General features: G+C 41.4%; 1 protein-coding gene across 1 annotated transcript in view; it reads right to left on the minus strand.

The window, feature by feature from the left end:
* The window catches only part of CRY1 (cryptochrome circadian regulator 1), a 184,367-nt gene that overhangs the window by 34,543 nt on the left and 126,540 nt on the right, over positions 1-23,284 (minus strand). Inside the window, exon 11 of the mRNA XM_069228379.1 lies at positions 20,035-20,103. Within this exon, the coding sequence (XP_069084480.1) occupies positions 20,035-20,103 (69 nt within the window). The remainder of the gene's footprint in view (positions 1-20,034; positions 20,104-23,284) is intronic.

Consider the following 23,284-nt stretch of genomic DNA (forward strand, 5'->3'; position numbering starts at 1 on the left):
CTGAGTAGGGGTTTATAACAGACTGGATTTGGAGCTCGCAAAAATATATCCCAGCTAAGACTATAAACAGAATTGACCAACAAGACTGGTTAGAAGCACCAGATCTTCCTAAGGATGTCTCCTCCAATACAGGAACAAACAGTTGAAGCCCCTGAAATTACCTCTTTAAAACATATTGGAAAGCAAGGTAGACTTTGGAGTTTGTATGTATGTCAAATATGCAGATCAAAAGTTCCTGAAAGAGTTAACCTTGATACCCAATCAAGCAAGGACAAGTTGTATTAAAAGACATATCAACAGGCCAAGTAACATGATTCAAATTGTTTTCATGAGACCAGTAGCGAACTCAAAGCCAATTTTAACTATTTTAAAATTTAAATATTGTAGAGGTCCTGCTGGTCACCAGCAATTTTCTATTTCTGATTAGGATAGGTTCAAAGCTAGATTTTCTACATCCATGTTTTTAAGCACTGAAACAAAAGATTGCAGACATAAGAAGAATCACTTGATTAAAAAACTAAAAGCTGTGCTATTGTGCAAGGCCCAGGATCATTCACCGGGCAAGAAACAGGTATCAGAGAATCAGAATTCAGAGGAAATATGTAGAAGACAATTACAGCGCCAAGTGCAGACAATCTACTTTAATGCTGCACAATTCTTTTGTAATACTGGCAGGCATGGTGAAGTCTGGCGATTTTTGCCTTCCTATTCATCCCATAAGATGTGTGGCAGTAAGGTAGATGTTGTTAACCCCTTTTAACATTGCATCTGCATTCAGACCTCAATTACCAATGTTAGAGCGAATGCCACAAGGTTGGTTATGGAAGTAGTGCTATGGCTGCGTTGTTGTCTGCCTCTCATCCTCTGAAGACTTGAAGGCTAAAAGATGTAATTCATCACCATAACGGTGATTTGTAATTTCATTTACTGCAAAACTGTGGATGCTTTGTCTAAGGCTAGCCCTCTGTGATCTATTACCATCAATGCATGGTACATTGTGACGGAGATGCCTGGTCTATTAGCAACAATGAATGGTGCATCACAACTGAGAAACTAGATTCTAAAACCAAAATGGGTGTTCCTTCACTTCTAAAAAGGATTTCCTCTACAGTCCACTATGAGATAGCTATAGGAAGAGCTGGGAATATGAAAAAAATGTTTTCATAGATATCAACTCATGATTCAATTGGCTGACAAGTTGCATCTCGATATGACAGCTGGCAAGATAGAGAAAACTGTTTCGTTTATGATCTATGGATTTCTAAGCTTTACACTCTCATGCTCCCCTGAAAATTTCCAAGGATGGGTTCATAGGCTTTAAAAGTTGACAAACAATCATGTGTCTTTGGAACTCATTTCCGTCAATGATCAGGGAAGAGCAAAGCCCGCCTAACCAACCTATCCTTTTGAGCTACTGTCAGACAACTAACCTTGGTTTTTGCTTTATGGAATCCCTCCTGCTCTGACAAACTTTCATTTTAAAGGTATATATTCACTCACTAACAGCACAAGCAAGCTGCAATCACTAACAGAATTTTGGTACAGATATTGGCCAATGTCAGCGTATAAAAAAATGAATGGGGTTATCATCCTGCATCTACTTCTATCAGTTATTAATCTCCTGAGAAATGGTGGGCAACACATAGATTAAAGTACAGGTAATTGGTGAAACAGGTTTGGTGGATTAAGTATGTAGGGTGTTTAGGTGAGCAAGGCCACAGGTAGCACAATAACAAGCTGGGTGTTTCTAAGTGTCATGTCCGAGGTTAGCAGGTTATACATGCTGCCACTCCTTGATGTTCCTATCGGTCAAGTTGGAAATACAAGTAAAAACATATAGGTATAGATATTATAAAACAATAGTAATTATAATTCTAAAGTAGCTGGCAAGGAGGGCTGTTCAAGTTGCTTTAGTAAGCAGTGCACTTCACACTCTCCATTCTGAAACCCTTAATACTTTGGAAAGCTTGCAATGTCTTCTTAGTCAGTTCGAGTTAGCAAAAGAGAGGAGACAATTGGGCATGATAAGCTGCTAGAGGAGACAGAAAGCACAGAGGACATCACTTCCGATGGGAAGGGGGTGGAGGGTCACTGAGTGATACAACAGAATGCAAACTAAGCTTGTGCCACCCAAAGTTAGGAAAATGGCTGCCTCTACTAACTGATCTCTATTTGAAGAGGCACAATTTACATCCAAAGGCTAGATTTTTTTTATATCAAGCTTGAGGCCGTGAAGTGCTTAGGTCTGGAGTAACAACTCCTTTTCCACCATTTTGGAGACAAGACCTTTCTTCTTGCCTAGAACTAACCTATGTGCTTGGTTGGTGACCCTCCGAAGGTTATCAAGAGCACGTGCTATCACCTAGTGTCAAGGTCGTGACAGAACAAGAATGTCACATATTAAAATCCTGACATAGCTTTTTTACCTAACCATCTCTGCAAGGTCGATGCAAATGATCTAGTGTTAAGCTCTACTCAGGTTAGTTGGTTAATGCACCCACTGCAGAGGTCTTGACAGAAGAAGAATGTCACAGATTCCAATCCTGACATAGCTTTTTCACCTCTTCAACTCTACAAGGTCGATGCAAATGAATTATTGTGATTGTTTTAAGAATGGCACCTGCTTTGCAGCGCTATGAAATGGCAGAACCTGTATTACCAAGCGCTATATAAAAAAAATGAGTTATTCACAGACTGCCCCAACTCGCACCAGACAAAGAACCCTAGGGCAGAGGATGTGGCGCGCGGGCCCGTGCTGCCGACTTTGGAGCTGGCGAACACAGTTCGAGTCTCGGCGCCTGCTCAACATCCTGTGATTCAGGGCAAATCACCTAATCTCCCATTGCTACAAAAAATGAATGTGTTCTTGTGTAATGTAACCGGTGCTCTTGTAAAGCACTGAAATACCTTTTGCGCTATATAAATGAATAAAGCACTCCAATACCTTCATGTTGAGTTTGAGCTACATAGAACTGCAAAAAAAGAAAAAAGAGCCTGCAGACACTGCAAAGAAACAGCAAGATGCCCAAAAACAAGGAAGAGGAAGGAACAACATATGACCATGCAGTGCAAATCGGCGAAGCAACAGAAAAAAATAGTACGCTACACTAAGTTACATGGCCGATCATGCAATAATCCATGTAAAAGGGCCAGTCTCCAAGGCGGTAACAAAAGAGCCTCATGGTGGGACAAACATAAGCCATTTACGAACGACATTAAGGGATTGTTGAAAGGCAGGCCCAGGAACCAATGAAAGTGATGGGCATAGTTAAAGCCACAGAATAGATTACAACATGTTGAGAAGAGCAGCGCTTGCGCGCTGCTATGCTTGACCTTAAAAAGGATATATTCAGAGACAATGGCTTAGTGACAGAAAGAAACAGCAGCTTCAGTAGAATGATAATCTTAAGGCGGGCCACCATCCGAGCCAGGGATGCTGATTAATCTCACAATCATTTCTTGCATCGTCGAAACTACTGCACCATAATTGTCTCTAGTAAAAATCTCACATTTCTGTGAAGATATATTTCAGGTATCACACCAATTTCTCAAGCCGCTGTAATGGAAACTGGAGCACGGGCTTAGTAGTGGTTGGGGCTGTGGTAAAATCTATGATTTGTCCCAACTTATATGGTTCATAGGCCACCTAATCAGACACTCTCTCTACAGTAAATGTAAATTAGCACTTGTATAGCGCACTACTCACCCGTTAGGGTCTCAAGGCGCTGTACTCATACCGCTATGGAACCCCTCCTGGCTTTTCCCTGTGAGGCGCCCACTCCTGAGTACCCCCAGGGTGAAGCCAGGCATCCAAGCACTGTTGGGGCCGTTGTGGAGATTAAGCAAGCTATTGCCCAGAGTTGCAGAGTGGGACCCATGAATTAGATTAGGCACCGAGGCGAGAATTATCTGGTCAAGGGGAATTGAGCCCAAGACCTGCCGAAGCGGGACTTGAACCCTGGTCTTGAGCCAGATCTCTGCTTCAGGGTCTGCCGCTCTAACCATTGAGCCACACTTCTCCACAACAGACAGGGTTAACCGTTACTATCTGGTTCCCTTTTATAAAATAACATTTCATGCATTTGCAGCATTATTAAGTAAAGGCAACCAATCAATCGCAGGTCCCTCTGGGAGTGACCGTCTCTAAGTATGCTGGCCTACGACTCCCTAGTAATACCAACAAAAGGGCTACCAACAATGAAGATATCTGCTAAACTCTTCTGCCGGGGTTTCTTTGGTGCCATGCATCGACCACTAAAATTTGTAATATAATGATCAATAAAGATTGGGTTCTCACAGATAGCAACCTTGCCGTGTTGGAGGATTTATTTAGTGTTGAGTTGAGGATAATAATGAAGCCACCACCCCAGAATATGGTACACAGATCAACCACTATGCAAGCAGACATCACTCCTTCACAGAGTATCTATGTTTGGGCCATATGCATTAATATGCTTTCCATGCTTGTGTAATATACCTTATACAGTAAGATATAGGACTTCAGTGTCAGCCATGATCCAAACATATCAAACCCATTGATCCTTCCTGATCAGAAGAGCAAACCCTTTAAATTGTGTTAAATTGTGTGTTGCATGTTGAGTACTAGTGACTCATCCGCTGCATCTAGTGAACTTCCCCTCTATCTATACTGCCAATTGTGCTTCCTTGAGAAACACTACCAATATCCTGTGTGTTTAGATGAGCCAATATTTTTAGAGCCATTTTAGGGTAAAATAACACTCTAATATATATTCATGAAAACTACGGATAGTGATTCAATTTAGGCTCTGATTACAAGCAATATTAACACATGCTTGTAACAGAGTACCCCTCTGCCAAACTCTAAATCAAGTTCTTAATCTCAAACAAAATAATGAGGCATGAAAACTGCAATATAATCCATTCATTGAGTCACCATCACATTTAACAGAGAGCAGAAATGTTCAAAATATTTATCAGCGTGCACAGTGCAAAAAGGTGGACACACAGTGCAGGGTGCTATGAACAGAATTGCCCAACTTTGTATACTGAAAACGGAGACAGGGATGCAAATACATTTTGCAAAGCATCCAGAGAAACAATGACCATTTAGGTAAAATTCAGCAAAAACTGTTTTCTTAAAACACTGTCTTTGGTGCCTGCTGTTACTTTCAGGCCATCTCCAAGACATAGAAGTAATCACCTGATCACACGGTTCTCTTTATAATTTTCGTAAGACTAGTTGTGTTTTCAAAAAAAGAGCAGGGATTATTGGTTTACATGGCTGCAGGATTACTTACTCTGCAATTAAGTCGTTAAATATGTGTCATCAAAGAATACAAGCTAAAAATATATACAGATGCCACCAACTACAGTAATAAGAATAATGTTGACCTACACCATTCAATGTAAATACTGAGCATGGGTAAACCTTTGTTTATTGACCAGTTTTCCAGTTTTTGTACATTACAACAGAAACTTCACTCTCATAACGGAAGCAAGTTCAGATGCAGGAGCGGAAGCATAAAACTGCACCCATTAACATTCATGAAGCTAAATTTCAATTGCACATACTAATTGCATTCTACCTGCACATGAAGCAGCAATCTCTCTGTATGCGTAAGTGTATGTATTGGCTTAATTAAAACCAGCTTCAATAGATTAAGACGTACCTTGATTCTAAAACAATACAAAGAGGCTACAGACTCATTTCCTTACCAAGTCTAAATATTAAAATACTGTCTTTACTTTTTGAAAACATAGTCCCTACTGTTTTATTATCACACTCGGCCAGGACTCATTAATTGAAGAGATAATCATACAATCTTGCATAGACTCGCTTAGAACTTAATTTTAAATCTGACATATCATAAATTGCAAATAGTTTAGATAGTGACAAATACTGTTTTTCCTAATTTAAAGATCCAATGATCAATCTTCCAATTTCCAAGAACCTTTTATTTATGTTTGGTCAATCACACAACACAAATATTCATTAGATGTATTTTTCATCTCTGATTCCACTATGCAGTGCATGTGTTTTGCACATGAATGACTCCTGTCACTATGCTCATGTCACTATATGGCTAGTTTTAGTATGTGTTGTGTAGCAGGGCTTGGCATACACTAGTTTATTCATATGTGTGGTCTGTATGTGAGCTTTCAATGTTCACTAATATGTAGATGTGAATCCTTTAAATGGAAAATGTTAAAGTTTCAGGGAGAAAGTACATGGAACATACTAGTGTAAGAGGTGTCAAACTTATTATTTGTGTCTCCAAGACAAATATTGTACAGATATGTAAAATACAAAATCACACACTAATGTAAATCGAGAGAATCATGTGTCATGGCCATTAATTCTTTGGTTCAAACTGATCTTACAAGTCAGTGAGGTCTCACAGCATTCCCCCAAGTAACCCTTTTTCCCTGTATGCCAAATTCCAACATACTACTTCAAAACAAAATATGAGTTGTATCCCCTTTGAACCTAGACTGTCTCTCTGCCAAAGCATTTTAATAACTAATCTGAGGCCCACTACTCAAACCTTGAATACATTATTGGCTAAATGTCTCACCTCACGTCTTTAAAATATGCAGTGGTACGCCCCCTATAAAGAAAATTAGTTTGAATAATCCGATCTGGCAAACTGCACCAGAAATCACAAGGTGGTACTTTATTGAAGGAAACGATCTTTGAAAAACATCTCAAGCTACATTATTTGTTGGGCACCCATGGGTTTAGCATAGATGCTACTGGTTCTGCCAGAACTGTGTTTTGGCGGCACTGGTCAGAATAAATCCATGAAGTGGGCTATTAGCTACTTTAAGGCAGCCAGTGAGTTCAAGGATGCTTTATGTCACAGTGAATAAGTGGCATGCTTACTTTCATACAGAAGGCAATGTGGACGAATGCCATCTTTTACTTGGCAGTCTCAACCCCATTACGTGGTATTCAAGTGGGCTCAATGCTGTGACATTTTATTGTTTACTGTATCTAACCTAACATCTACCACTCAAATTCGACATTTCTTCATTTTGCCGACATGGGGAGGACACTTACATTCTGTGGAAATCCACAAAGGGTGACAGAACCTAGTTGGCAGGCCTTCTTCAGAATGTAGACCCAAAGAATCAGATTAAATATTAACACTGCAAAAGACAAGTTGTGGATTTTGGAAAGAACAACCATCTATAGTTTAATTATAGTACCTTGCATTACTCTTGCATATGCATGTGCATATGCATGATTCAGCTGTCTGAATGGTTGAACACCTGTTTCTCACTCAACAAGTGTACTTATGGCTTCTATCACCACCAACAACGCCGCAATGCCTCCTCTCTCTCAGATTTTCATACAGTGATTCGATTTAGATAACTGTGGAAATGTATGGCTAGGCCTTTTAAAAATGCAGCAATTTATTTGAAGATAGGTACTGGTGAAAGGGAGCGAGTTGTACCTCCACTTCACTCGCATCTAGTGCAAAAGTGGTGTCTTAACGTTCCTTTGAATTATTTATTGTTAATTCTTTGCATACGCTCTCATCCTGTAGTGCCTTAAATCCATTATCTTCCAACTACAATATAGACATTTTCTACCAGTGGCCTACTCATATGGTAATATTCTCTAAGAAACAGTCTAGGAGGCATGGCATTTTCCGTGGCAGTCTTCTTAGGGACTGGCCAATGGACAACTTCATTTTGGGAGCTTTATTAATGAGCCTGTTTTACCTCTAGTGTAAGCCTGTTTGCCCTAGTCCCATCTTTAATCTATGTCATATGGGCAATTTAGTGTTGCATAACATAAAAAAGACCACAATCTTCATGTACTCACTTGTGATTGTGTAAGTAGGAGGAAACGTCCTTACCACGTTTTGTAAACAACACAGACGTTTACCACACAAGCGTAACCTCGCTTGCCGGAACAACAACTGCCTTTTTCTGTGCGTTAACTATGCATGTTCCAAACTACGCATATTTGTGTCTAAGGCACAGAAAAAGGCAGAGAGCAGGAAAGGTCGTGGTAAGGTAACTGGGGCTGTGGCAGGGTTGGGGGGGTAGTTTTTACGGGTGGGGGTGGATTAAGGGCTTGTTGTGGGGGAGTGGCTGGGCTTTTGTCTTTTTTTAAAGGGGCAAGTGTGTGGTTCAGGATAGTTTTTTTTCTTAGGGCTGGGGGGGTCAGGGTAGTTTATTTTTAGGGCGGGTGGGGGGGAGGGTAGTTTTATTTTTGAAGGCTTTGGGTAGTTTAGCTATTAGGGGTAGGGGTCATTTTTAGGGCTCAGAGCAGGTGGGGAGTGTTGGGGTAGTTTAGTTTTTAGGAGCAGGGGTGGAGGTAGGATTTTTTTAGGGCTTTTGGTGGGTGGGGGTTGGGGTTGTTTAGTTTCTAGGGGCGGGGTGTGGGGTCAGGGTAGTTTTTTTTAGGGCTTGGGGGGTGCGGGGATTGGGGTAGTTTAGCTATTAGGGGTTGGTGTAGTTTGGGGCCTCAGGACGGGTGGGGGGTTGTATGACAGAACCACAATGCCATTTCCACATATGCCTTTACTAGGCATGCTTTTACAATGAAATTCGCTGTAAAGGCATGCCTGTTAAAGGCATGCGCGGAAATGACGCTGTTGTGGTTCTGACCACGTTGTTAAGGCATGCATTGTTCCGGCATGTGTGGTTCTATCATGCAACTGTTAGTAGGAGGCATTGGATAACCACAACAAAATTATGAAAGCTTGTTTCTTGTCTGTTGTCAAACTTTCTGATTTGTACTTATCAGGCATATATTGGGTACACTTTGACAAATCATCTTGAGGCATGGGAATTGTAAACTGGGAATCTATGAAGATATGTCAAGCAACACATCATCTCTATCGACACTCTAACTCGGTGACCCAAAATGGAAACACTCTCCTCATGATTTATGCTGCAAATCAGCACAGCAAATGGATCAAACTTAAACACAAATCAAACAAGAGAAATTAGCCAATCCATATGTCAACATGATGGGCACAGTCAGTCTTCTGGTGGTACAGTCTTCATTTAAGATTGAGGGCTGCTTCAATAACCATGTGAGTTTTTGAGACCTACCATAGACAAAATGTGCACAGTTTACAGCAGATATTTAATGGCTTGCTACCTAGACTGACATTAAGGAAAAGTTGTGCAAGCAAAGCCCTGAGAGAAGCTTCCAATGCAGCCAAGCAAGTGATAAAGATTGTAATAGATGTGCACATAATCAGAATGTTAAAAGGGCAAAGCTTTATGTAAGAAAATGGATGTACTATATGGCAAGGTTGGGTCCTTAACGTGCAGTTCACTCAGATTTATCTCCCTGGGTCTAGTCAGAGTTATTTACTTAACCTTCAGCTCAACACTTTGGAAGCTATGGCAAACAGCGGCAAGGCCTACCAAAGGAACAATGTGTAAAGGATTTAACTGCACAAAACAAGAAAAATAAGACAGACAAAAAACAAGAAGAGACAAAAACAGTTTATAAAAATAAAGCATATTTTTATGAATTGTTAGAGTCCTTGATGACTAAAATACACTGGAAGGTTCCGGAAATATGAATTTTTAAAGCATTTAAACAAAACTTTAACATCAAGTGCAAACAAGCATTGGCAAGTCAAAACTTTGCAACTTTGTAAAAGTTTGAAACACTGAGTTCAGCGACTCTGACCCGACTTGGGCAACCAAATCCGACAGGATATGGAACTAGGAGTCTTAAGAGAAAACATTGGGCAGTTACCTGGCCACCAAAGCGTTTTAAAGTTGAATTTCAATCTTTACAGGACAACTGCCATTGACTTCTTTGGAGTGAACCTGATGCTGAGGGATGCAGGTTTAAGGATGCTTAATGGATGCTCCAGATACTTGCGGTCCAACGGCATAATGTCTGGTCGAGTCCACGGACCACAAGTCCATGGCGGTGACTCCAGCCACGGATTGCGGGGTCCGACGAATTCCTCTATGCAGGGTCAAAGGGCTGCTGATGCAGACCTTTAGTTCTTGCAACACAGCAGTTCTGGTGCAAACCTTTGGTGGGGGCTAGTGTACCTTGGGTGGACGACTCTGGTCACAACTAACACCCACGGGTCCAGCAGACTTGGGTGCAACTTCTGGCTATTTCCAAATTGTCTGCATGCCCGGAGTCCGGTAGCAGCAAAACAGCTGTGGTGGCTACCAGTAATGCGGTTTGGATTTTTCCTGCTTTCATGTTCTCAGTGCCATTCTGAGGGGCCATCCAACTGACCATTGGAGTCTCTGCTTTGGATTGGGGCCTGGATCAACCTTCCCCTGAGCCAGTCTCTTAGAACGGTGTCTAAACTCTACTAGCCCACAGTGCAGCAGGTGCAGTCGCTCCGGTGTTGCAGCCTCTTCTTGTGCACTTCCAATCAGTGCAGACTGGTCTTCTTCTCGTCCTTGATCCAAATCCAGCGAGTACTAAAATCTTGGGTGCCAGGGGTGCCCATTATATCCCAGTACAGTGCCCCAAGGGGAGAACACGGTCACTAGCCATTAGGCTGGTAGGTTCCCTACTATCAGGTGTCATACTTCTGGTGATGTGTGGCACCTGGCTATCCCAGAGTGCATCTTGCACGCCACAACCAACATGGCTGAAATCTTCCTCACGTGTGAGGACCTTGGTAGACCACTCCTGGAGGTGTGGCTACCATGGACAGCACGCGCATAGAAAACTGGTTCTGAAACTGGTTTTCCATTCCTTGACCCTGGCTATAGCCTGTCTAAGGGAAAGGAAAGGTTTCCTGCTTGGGAGTGTTGTCACAGCAGCCCTTCAAAGACGGCATCATCCTTTGATGCTGGCCTTTTGGGCTAAAACTCTTTGCAGCCCATCTTGTAGGTGAGGGTCGCACTTCGAGTGAAGCAACAGCCTTTGTCCTCAGCCTGGGAGTTCTTCACACAGTCGCATTTGATGTCCCCTTTAATTTGATAGCTTACATGGCATAGTTAGGTAGCCTCTGTCAGAAGTTGGACGCACTGGAGTGCCAACCGTTAGCTTTGCTATTACCTTATTGGGCTATTTTACTGTGCTCAGCAAACACCGACACTTTAGGGCCTTGCTGCATAGACATATCAAAAATATATGTATCTCTTAACAATATACTCTCCTTGCCATAGGGGTTCCTAGGCCTGCCTTTGCGGAGACACGCATATAGCTAAGGGACTTTAGGGACTTTGACATTAGTGTGAAGAGAATGCACAGCCTCTTCAGTCTGCAATGGCAGCTGAAAGTCGTATTTTCACTTCATCACACACACAGAGTGGCACAATTACAGCTGTAGCTCTTGCGTGGTCAGACAGCCTTACATGCCCTTGGTATCTGGGTACCATATAAGTAAGTCAGCACATGCCAATTGGGGGTACCCAATTAACTATATCATTTGAAAGGGGAAAGAACACTGTCACTGAAATCTGGACAGAAGGCCTCAGTGCACTCTCAAAGTAAAAAATCCAGCACCTAGTTGTGCAACATTAGGCAAACAGACGGCGAAAAACATGCAAAAAGCCTGTTCTCTTACACTTTGGCACAGAAATATTGTGTCATCACATTTTAGTTATTTTTACAATTTTCCCGTAGAAACAAAAAAAAAGATGTTTAGTTTTGAACTAAAGCGGAGGCTGTTGCAACATCAACTACACCTGGGTCGAAAAAAAACATAGTTTGCCCTAAATGGTGAAAAATACTATTTTTGAAAGCATTCCACTGGTCCTAACCGGACAGCACAATAAAACAAATTCTATAAAACATAAATAATAAATAAGAGACGTTGGAGGGTGGTGGGAGCAGCGAGGCCAAGGCATGTGCAGAAGCAAAGTACCTGCTATACCTGCTACACGCCTATTCGGACCTGCATTCACCTACTACACACCTGGCTGCCAATGAAGCAGGAAGGCAGCACCCCTGGAGTCCAGGTCCCTAGACTGCAGACAACCTTAAACGGCAGAGCAGAACTGCATGCTTTGGAGAGATTACCTGAAAACACAGTTTCAGCTAAAAAGGGGTTGCGACGTCCCACATATTCACACTGTAATGGGACTAGTTTAACACTCTGCAAGTTAAATGGAAGATACACATTACTACAGTGTGACCTGGAGCATCACAAAATAAAAGTTGCAAATCTGAAGTGGGTACGAGAAAAAGTTGTTTTAAGATGCTTTTTTCATTCAATGTTGCCATGTTTGTAAACGCTGCACTATCTGCAGTGAACAGTAAAGGCCCATCAGCATATTAAACTGCTTCCAGAAGCAAGGCATACTTGGCAATGCTGATACAGGTTATGCGACAACCCTGCCTATATCAGCACTTTTAAAAAGGTTTGATGGATTTCACAATATCCTCCTATTTATATATTTTCTTTCTGATCACTTTCATTATCATAGCTCTTCTTAATGGCTGGCTTAATTAAAAGCAACTTCAATAGATTCATCACTGATTACTTTGATTCTAAAACAAAGGTAAAGATGCAACTCTTAGATCTAGTTACAGACCCATTTTATCACTACATGTAAATCTTCAAAGTCTTATTTTACTTTTTGAAAACATAATTCCAATATTTTATATAGCACACTCAGACAGGAATCATTAAATAACAATGTGATCAAGTAATCTTGCGTAGACTTGTTTACAACGTCACTCTAATTCTGACAAATCAAAAGTTGCGATTAGCTTAGACAGTGAGAAAGCCTTTCATTTTTATTTAAAGAGGCCATGATCCATCTTCCAATTTCCAAGAACCTTTTATTTAACTAATAAAGTATTTAGAGCAAGAAATAAAGGTCTTAGTGCCTACCAATGGATTAGTCTCTGATACATTTAACATGGAAAGGGGAATATATCATGAATACGCTATCTCCAATTTCATTTCATGTTAGAACCTCTGCTTTGATATTGTGTGATAAATACTATAATAAAAATGACCTATATCAAAAATCATAGTAAAGTACACACTGTAGGAAAGTTATCCTTTTTGCTCCGAACACCCCACATTTTTCAACTAATGCTGGTGGTTACTGACTTTGAAAGTGCCCTAGGCTCTGCTAACATGGCCCGGGGCCAGTGCTCTATCCTCTAAAGGTATGAGCTGATTGGTATAATTGTAATTGGTAAGGATACCTGCCTGTAAGTCACTAGCATATGGTAGGGCATGTAGGTTTATAGAACCCAGAGGCCTTAATGCACTTAAGTGTGCACTGCTCTGGTGCCTGATGCCATTTTGGTGTGCGTTGCAGGCTGGTTTTGAAATAAAACTGTGTCCAAATTCGAATTTGGAATTAAAAGCACTTTCAAAGTCCAAAATTACCATTTTATTTCCTAAAAGTCACCTCTAAAGTTTCCCTAGGTGTCCCAAGGATAGGGTGCATAGTTATAAAAAGCAGGAAAAATATAACAGATGTTTTAGATGCCCTGGCAGGGAAAAACATCAAAAGTTGTTTTCTCTATTGTAGGGCTGCTAGCACCATAGGCTAATATTGGGAGGACTTTATTAAATTTAATGAAGTCTAACTTTGGATTAGAGCTAGCTAGCCATCTCATTCGAAGTATCAAATTAATAGTTAAATTAAATCCCATAACTTGCCAAGGTCAGATTTAATAAAACTATTACAGGAAAGTAGGTTTGAAACTTCCTATACTGAAGATAACTAAAACAGCCTGTTCTGATTGGTCAGCATTTGACAGCCTGAGCCAAGCTGCTCTCTGCGCAGGTATCAAGAGGCCTGAGGCTGCAACAATACAGCCATTTGGCGGGAGGAGCTCTCCTTCCTGGAGAAGCCAGGGACAGGAAGGTGGTTGGGTAGATAAGCTAAACTTCAAAGGCAAGGGCATCTGCAGAAAACAGATTTCACAGAACCCAGGCCATCCACTTCCTTGATCTCTAGCCAAATAGCCTAATTATTGTAGGAGCAGGGCTGGAAGGGGAGTGTAGTTAGTAGTTAGCCACACTTCTGTGTTGGCTTGCACAGACGCACACTTCAAGGAGAAATGTTCTCCATTTTTATTTTTGGGAAAATGTTGCTCCTATTGGTTAGAGTGCCCCCCCTCCTTCAAAGCCCATATATGAAGCAGACATAAGGCAGCTCTACATAGTGCATTGTATCACTGTCTGAAAAAGAAGTAGAGAATAATGGACTGCTCTGATGGACCCCTGGACTGCCCCAAAGAGAGGATTACACTCTGAAAGACTGCACCTACTGAATTCACAAGGCTCCACAAAGAAAGGGCTGTGCCAGACTCCAAAAGGAATGGAGTGGACTCCTTGACCATTAACAAAAGAGCTGAAGATGTCACCTGCAAAGCTTAAGAGAGGGCAGCCCAGCCCACCAGTTGTAACTGAACTTCTAGATTATGCAAGTGCATCCTAGGAGATTGAGTCCTAGCCTCCCAAATTGCATCCCAGAGTCTCTGAAACCTTGGCCAGTCCTAGAGGGCAATTATCTCCACAAAGGAACAAAAACATGGCTGGCATCCTCATCTGAACCCATGCAAGATGACACAAAGCCTTGCCGCTCATCTGCCTGCTCCAACACAATTGGTTGTGAGTCGACGCAAAGCCTTGCCACACAGCTTCAACAGAATCGGCACAAGTAATTGCGAAGTCTAGCAAAGCCTTGCTGCACAGTTTCATTGGGAGGGACGCAGCGTGATGCAACTCAACGTGATGCAACTCAGTGCAGGACCTCGCAGCTCCTCTGCATCAACACCAGATTATGCAAAGCTTCATGAAGCAATGCCGCTCAGACTGCGCACCAAAGACATAATGTACCAAACTTAGTGGGCCTAGCTTGGTCCTGTGCCTGGCCAGCACTCCATCGCAGTCTGCATGAACTTGTGACTTTGCCCCGGACCAGTGCAATCAAATACCTTCAGCTGGTGCTATGCGCCTTTCAGGGCTAGTTTTACCTAAATCTTAGAAACTCATATCTCTGGTCCCCTACATTTGATTCTTGGTGTTTTTATGTTATTCTAAAGAAAAAAATATTTCCTATTTTTATAGATTGGTGTTGGACTTTTATATTTTTCATCTTTTACCTATTTAATGTTTTGGTGGCATTATATGCTTACACATACCCGTCTCCTAATTTAAGCCTGGCTGTTCATTTGCCACGTGACCAAAGGTTGAGCAAGGAATAATTTACTGAAACTTGACTGGACCTATTAATGACTGTGGTGTATTACCAGATGAGGGAGATGGACCTCACCTACTAATAACATTATTATTGGTTTCTAATCCATCAAACTTGGCTTCATGAACATGTCATATGTTAAATACATATAGGGCCTGATTTAGATATTGATGGATGGGTTACTCCGTCACAACGGTGACAGATCTCCCGTATGGCCAAATCTAAATCCTGTTGTATTCTAGGAGATTTAGATTTCGGCAGCTTGTTGTGCACCTCTAGCTATACAACAGGTCAGCCAGCAGACACTTGGAGTCCACTTCTTTGTCCTGGGTACAAGTGGGAGTAGGTCCAGCCCTTATGGTCTACTCACAGGTTTCGACTAGCAGGTGCAGTCCTTCTTTTGTTCTTTGACAGTCCCAGTGGGGTAAAAGGTCCTGCGGGCAAAGCTAGTTATTCTTTCAAATGTTCCACTTTACCCAACAGGCTCAAAATGCCATTTGCGAGGGCAATGCTAAGATGGCAGACGTCTTCAGCCACACTTAACGTGAGATCTGAGAGCTGGGGATATGTATGGGAGGGTACAAGAAAAATCATCAGTGTCCTTACACTAATGCAGTTTGAATCAGGTCCTGGACTCACAACAAAACAGGAAATAGAAGTGTGTTAGGAGAAAAGAAGGGCCCTTCGGAAACCAGACAGGAGGTATACAAGAACTGTGCTCTGGTCCTGTTTGCCAACAGGAGGGGTAGCACCCTGACCCTGAAGGTGCAGCTGAGTACAGAGGAGTCATCCCTGCCCATCCAAGTCAACATGTCAAAGTATTCCATTGTGTCACTTCTACGAGGGACAACTAATGCAGATCTGCCTCTAGTAAGGTCCAGGCAGGGAAAAGATAACTTTTATATAGTTATCTTCCCTAAATATATATTTAAATCCAACTTCACCATGGAATTGAATGTTTAATACATTTCAAAACAAGTGGGTGAATTATTTTTCTAGCTGTTCCTAAACTCTATATAGCAGGATTCATATTTTAATCCATTTTCTCAAAGGACTAACAGAGCCTTACATTGTAAAAATAGCCTTTTGGGACTTCTTACAGCAGGGACATGTTAACAATAAGCTTCTGCGTGTCCCATTTTTTTAAAAACATGCACTCTGTCTTGTGGGTTATATGGCCTAGATAGAGGTGACATTACTGTTTTTTTCCGCTGACAAATGAGTTATTTGGACAGGTCAGACTGCAGGTTGAAAGTGCAGCTGTCAAGCTACACTGGTATTATTGAAGCCTTGTTTTCCTTGTCACATTAGTGGATAGCAAAATAAGTGCAACAGTCCACATGGGATATTTAACTTTCCATGCTACAGGTGTAGTTTCTTTACAATATACTATCGCCCTACAGGAGAGTTAAACATGCTAGTCAGGGATTAGCCATTTTTTCATGTTTTAAAGGTTTCAGAGCATATACACTGAACTCTGTGCAGCAGTGCCCCAGCGTGCACTGTAAAAACCAGTAATAACATTCAGCAAAAATGGAGATGACCATGCAAAAAGGAGCATTTTCTCACAACTACCAACCTGGCGCTAAATAAAAAGGGGGAAATATAAACATTAGCTACCTGATATGTTAAGTATAGTTTACAACAGATCACTCCATCTGAGTGCCCTTGCGAGCACACCATCCTGTGGAGGGACAGAGCATCCATCAGCACATTTTAACAAGAAGGTATAATCTGTGGCAGCCTTTTACCTAGTTGAATCAACATGATAACATCTGTGATTAGAGATTTGCCCGATGGGTAGGAAGTGTATTAATTTAAACCTATTCAGTCTATTTGGAGATGTCCTGCTACAACTTGTTTTCAGCTTTCATGAAGAGTTAAAGTCATATACAATTGTTTATGATCACTAAAGCCTTCCAATTTGATTCTGTTTGCCTTGTCACTGTCATGGCATTAAGAGACTAAACACTGTTCCTGTGGTATTAAAGTATCTTATTATTATCTCCATGTAAAAATCTGGTTAAGTTGTGTGACAAATTCAGGCAGGAGATTCCAGGGCAGCCAGAAGTTACTGGGTGCCAACTGTGCCAACTGGGATCGTTCACTGCTGATGCCCTGGGTGCCTGTACTTCAGTCTCAAAGTGGGAACCAAATACCCTTTTTAGCACTTGACTCTCAAGGTAGCCAGGCAGAGCAGTCCAAGCTTGATTAGGCAGGTGCTGTGGGCTAAACAATGACAACTAAGCAACGCACTCATATACAATCAATAAATCAATGCTTTTAAACAGTTAAAGTGCTTTAACATAGCACAGCGAAATACTACGTGCAATATAAAAATAAGTACAACATGGCAGATGGAAACACCAATTGGAACCACTGCACATCCCCTCCCCTGCCCCTCTTTAACTACAAGGGCTGCACACTAAAAAAGATCTCATTGGTCAACTAACTTTCTAAAAGCGGACCAGTCCCCTCAGGCCTGAGGCACCTTTTAAATGTTGTGAGTCAACTACCCAAGAAGCCAAAATACCCCTAAAATGCCTACTGCAAGTCATGGAAGTTACGGAATTCTAAAAAGACAGTTTAATCACTCTAGTGATCAATGAAGGGTGGACCTGTCACTATGCATGACTATTTCTGTGCATTTCAACAACTGTGATGATATTTAGCCTTTGACGATTAACAAGCCAGACCTTTTGGCATGGAAATCCTTTTAGTAACAAACAAAACAACTGCTTCAATCCAAGACCCTATTTCTTCACTTACATCACGATGCCTAACAACTTCTCAGGGCACAAAACACGATGGATCCAACAAGATTCCCAGGGCACACAACTGCTTATCACTAGGAGTGATTTAAAACCAAGCCAAGGATCTACCGAGGTCACCAATTATTTCTCCAAAGATACAGAAACACCTTTTTCTTCCTATTCAGAATCCTTATGGGAAGACTCACCATGTTGGTCCCCGACACTCTTCAATGCATTTTGTGTTGCCCCTTCCCTTCTGTAATTTTCTAGGTGAAACCTTCCACCAAGTATTTCCCACAAGTCTTATCGTCGAGCCTTCATAAGCCTTGCAGTTTGCAAGAGAAAACCGACTGAGCTTGGATAAACTTCAATGCTATTGGAAACGTAGTATTTAACCCCACAAAACAGGCCATGGGAGTGATTGGAGTTCACATCCGGATGTCAGCCACAGTGATAGGTGTATCAAATGGTTGGTCCAGGGCCTCCGACCTACTCTTTATGTTTGTCCTTTCAGTCTCATCTCCTTCCTGAGATGTCCCTAGGCCCCTTTTTTTTGGCCTCTCAATGAATCAAAGAACACTTTGGTGGGTTTTCCCTACCTCCTCTCCATGTTTCATAGTGCAGGCCTGGGTCTCACAAGATGGAACCCAGTGCCCTCCATGTATTGTATCATCACCAGATGCACGCAAACACCTAGTGCATGAATGCAACCTACAGACACTGCACAGCACTGCATCCCTCATGTACTGTACCACTCATAGTAACACATACATCCAGCATATGCATGTACCATGCATGCACTCCACAGCAGTACATCCTTCATGTACTGTACCACTCACAGGCACACATACACCCAGCACTGCACTGTCTATGTATTGAACCCTTCCCAGGCAGATACACACAGTACAGATGCACTACTCATGCGCTTCACAGCATTACATAGCAAACCAATGTAGGCCAAGGGTGAGTTAAACACACAGCAGTCAGTGGAACTTTGAAAACGAGTGAGCCTGCAAGCCTCACTCTAGTGACACAGATTAAAAAGGACCTGTTTATGCCTACTGATCACTACACGGTATGCTGCAACCACCGCACTTGTGCTGCTTAACTCCTGGTGAAGGAAGTAGCCTCACACCACTATGAGGGTAGTACTTTGGACACCCCTACGGGTCCAACAAGACCACAATCCGTGAGACAGGCCTATGTCATGGTGCACATGCATGATCTGTGATTGCCTATGACAACAAATTAGGGATCCACACATCAGTAAATTTGGCCACTCGTGACAGGGGTGCACATCCATTACTATGCAGAGGATTTTTCTATCCCAACATGGATCTACCAATATGTACCTATCGGGTTTTGTTTAATACACATAAGTGTATGGCCAGAAGAGGGCAGTATGCCAGTGGGGTGATAAGGGCACGTCTGAAATTCATGTGGGGATGTACTGCTATTAATCCTAAAAAGGTCTCTATCAACACATATAAGCCAAACTACTTTATATTAAAAGCACACAATCCTGCTGGAGAGTCTTCAAGCCAAATGTACCGGAGGCAACTCACTTTAGTCAGCAGCAGGCAATACACTGTTTTTTCACTCAGCAACATTACCTTCTAATGCAAGTATTTTTCCAGAAGCTGTCAATTAAGTTAAATTGACTTCAATCTTGTGGAGTTTAGAGTTAAATATAGTATTTTAAAAACAAAAAAAACAACTGAAGGCACTTGAAACATAACAGTTTTAAATGTTTAAAAAAATATTCCCTATAAAACTCTTACAAATCATGCTATTGTAGAGATGGTTAAATTGTAAAAGAATACAAAGGCCCTCATAACGAGTCTGTCAGGATATGGGGCACTATTTCTACAACCCCTATCACTACTACACCGTGGGTACATGCAATCCCAGAGGCCGGGAAAATCCACGAGTTTGACTTTGGGGGACCACTGCGAAATGAGAAGTTACCGAAATCTCGAGGTACTTTTGAGGATCTCTTAATTCTGGTGGAGCTAGTAACTATAGTTTTTGGTAGTTATTGTTCCAATTTGAATTAAGTGGCTAATCATAGTCACTGCCAAAATGTCACCAGCTGATAAACAAAAGAATGTCGACGCTCAGAGCAAAAAATATTACAAGGTGTAATTTGTGAAATAAAGCAAACTATTACCTGGTAGTAAGTTAGTCTGTTGACTGTCTCCATATGTATAATGTAGTATACCGCTTCCTTGACAGTAACCTAGAAGAAAAACGTTGCACATTATGTCGGATTTTTTAACTGGTTGATAACTTTAATTTAAGAAACATTATATTGAACAAGCATTATTTTGAATGAGAACACCACTGAATCACTACTGGAAGCTGGGGACCTCCAAGCAAATTGTACATTTCAAACATTAAACAGTAATTCACAAAAAATACACAAACAAGTACACACCCAAAAAACACTCAAATTACTAAAGATATAAATATTTTATATTGAAAAAATATGCAAAGATTGAAAAAGTTTAGTGGGAAGGTTGGCGCTACATCTCAATGACAAATTTTTTAATGTTTGGTTTTATTTAGGAAAGCTGAATCCTCAGGTCAGATTTTACATTTCCCAAGTGATTTCTGTATTTTTGAGGTACATAAGATCTGAGAAAGCTTTTTCACTTAAATATGTGATGAGGAAAGAAGTAAAACCATAAGGGCCTCTCATATCTCCATAGCCTTTCTGTCACATGTAATTCAATTGTTTTATAGCACCTCTCATACCAGTGTAGGGTGTCGGAGCACTTTATAGGGGACTACAAGGTGTAGAATTCACATGTCATCCACACTGGTAGGCATTTTCTAAGAGTGCTTGGCTGGAGAAGCACAAACTCAAGAGTCAGAAAATAACACAGTGGTTAGCATTGTTTTTAATAATAAGAATATATTTCTATGCAAGCAAACCTTTTTTTAGCGGCATAAGGATAATGAAAGACTGGGGAAAAAACAAACTTTCTAATTTGTGCCACGCAGTTTGCATGCAGCTCTTTGATGGCAGTTCATATCTCACTGTCCTAGATTATGATTGTAACTTATGAACTGCACAGTAACAAAAGAATCTCTGTGACAAAAGCAATAACCCACAGTGCTATGCGCATAAAATACTTTTCTTTGCATGGTACACATGTTTTGCAGCAGGCATATTAACCATCTGTGCTACCTTAGATTAGTCAGAACTGCCACTAGACAAAACTCCCATCTCTTTCCAGCAGGTACACTAATCACCAGAGTTACCTTGAGGCTTTTATTTTTCCCTGAAAGCTGCTGGTTGTACAAGGAACTTTGCAGTGCTTTCAAAACTACTGCACAAATAAAGTCATAAATAAGAAAGAACGCACATGTGTTTCTGAGGGGCCACAGCTGGAGAAGTGCAGGGCTGCGGACCACCTGGGAATGTGTCATGGTCCCCTGGAGGTCCCCGCGGACCACAGATTGGGATAGCGCTGGTTTAGGCAAACTACATGATATTAGTTAATGTTTTACATTTTACCATTTACAAACCAGATATGTTGAATGTAGTGAGAAACACAGAATGTCATCGCATAACATGAAAGTAGTTCTCTTTAGCAAACACCACATAATAGGTTGAGTGCAGTGATGCTTAACCTTTTGACTTCTGTGGACCCCCACTTAATTATTAGTGGAATCTATGGACCATTATTGGAATTCAGGGACTCCACTGAGTCATTTTTGGAACCCATGGACCCTGGCCTAAGCAATTTTGGTAAGTTGAACCACAAACAAGGCACAACCATATGGAAAGAAGCATTAATCAAACAAATACATAAATTATTAAATATTTAATTCTGAAGCAAATATAAAAAAAAATTAAAAAAATTCATCGACAGTCCATTCTATGTTCTGCTTGAGGAGTTTGCACTTCTCCCACAAATTTACAGAACAATTGAAAGGTTTCAATGTTACATTTGTCTTCTTTATATACATCTAACTAATCTGTTAATATTATTACATTTTTTAAGCAGTCAAGGCCCCCTTGAGTAGGCATTGTGACCCCCCCGGGTCCCTGGACCATACGTTTCGAACCGCTGTGTGAAGGTTTTAGCTGCACATAGAATATAAATAAAATTGCGTTTTAACTCTAGATAAACATCAAGGTTTATGAACGATGGAGAATGCAACATGCAGTTTGCCAACTGTATATCAAATACAATGTTACAAGTTAGATGTCAAAGTCTGTACAATAGCAATGCTGTAAATCTTATCTTTTCTTCAGATATCCATACTCCAGCAGTGCAGATCAAGCCAAGCTGTACAAGCAGGGAGTATGAAGATATGTCTCTCTCTTGTCCCATTCCCTTTTCCAGGGGTCTACTCTTAACTTACATATTGTCAGTGCATGGCCGGCAGTGGGTTAAGAGAAGTGTAGAAGCACACATTGCTCCAGTTGATTTAGTCTGAAAGGTTAATGAACTTGGGCAGTTTGCTACCACAAAACATGTCTCCTTGTGGAAGGTCCATTTTCTTACTTTACTGTCCCTAGCTGGGGACATTACTGAAGGAAAAGCATTGAAATGTTCTGTTTTTCTTTACATGTGGAACCCATAACAAGGTCTACGGGATGGTAAAAGCGAATAAATAGGCATTCCTCTTCTGAGGACTGTCTACAGGGGCAGCGACTAGTTCATGCTTGAATCAGAAAATTTAGCATGGTTTGCTCCAGAAAGAATGTTTGTTAGAAATGGGGTCTCTAGTTGGTAGTCAGTTTACATCTACCCTGTTCAAGTAGTGACCCTCACTCTAGTCAGGGTAAGGGAGTCACACTCCTAAGATAACCCCTGCTTTCACCACTGATAGCTTGGTAGGAGCAGTCAGGCTCATCTCAGAGGCAATGTGTTGAGTATTTGTACCCACACACACAGTATCACAGTGAAAACACTACAAATGGACACCACACCAGTTTAGAAAAATAGCCAATATTTATCCTAAGTAAAACAAGACCAAAACGAGAAAAATCCAACATACACAAGCAGAGATACAAACTTTTAAAAGTTAAAGCTCAATAAAAGAGCTTAGAAACACAATAGCTCCAACTGGGGCTATCACAACATCATGACGTAATTGTTCCCAACAGCCTGATGCCACTCATGAGGGAGTGTCATGCCGGTCAGGGAGTCGCACGGTACAGGTAAAAGTACCTTAGAAACGCGGCAGAGTCAAAGACATGGCACAGAGTCAGGGAGGTGAGGAGTCGCTGGAGCCCGCGTAGTGCTGGTTCCGTACTGTTATGCAGGAGGTGAGGGATCAGTTACTTACTGCTACACAGGGGAGGTGAGGAATCGGTTCCTTACCAAGGCAGCAGAGGTGAAGGGGCATCGGCGATGAGTCCAGCTGGTCAAGAATAGATGGGGCGAATTCAAGGTCATTCC

This window comes from Pleurodeles waltl, chromosome 4_1, assembly GCF_031143425.1.
Source record: "Pleurodeles waltl isolate 20211129_DDA chromosome 4_1, aPleWal1.hap1.20221129, whole genome shotgun sequence".
Classification (NCBI taxonomy): Eukaryota; Metazoa; Chordata; class Amphibia; order Caudata; family Salamandridae; genus Pleurodeles; species Pleurodeles waltl.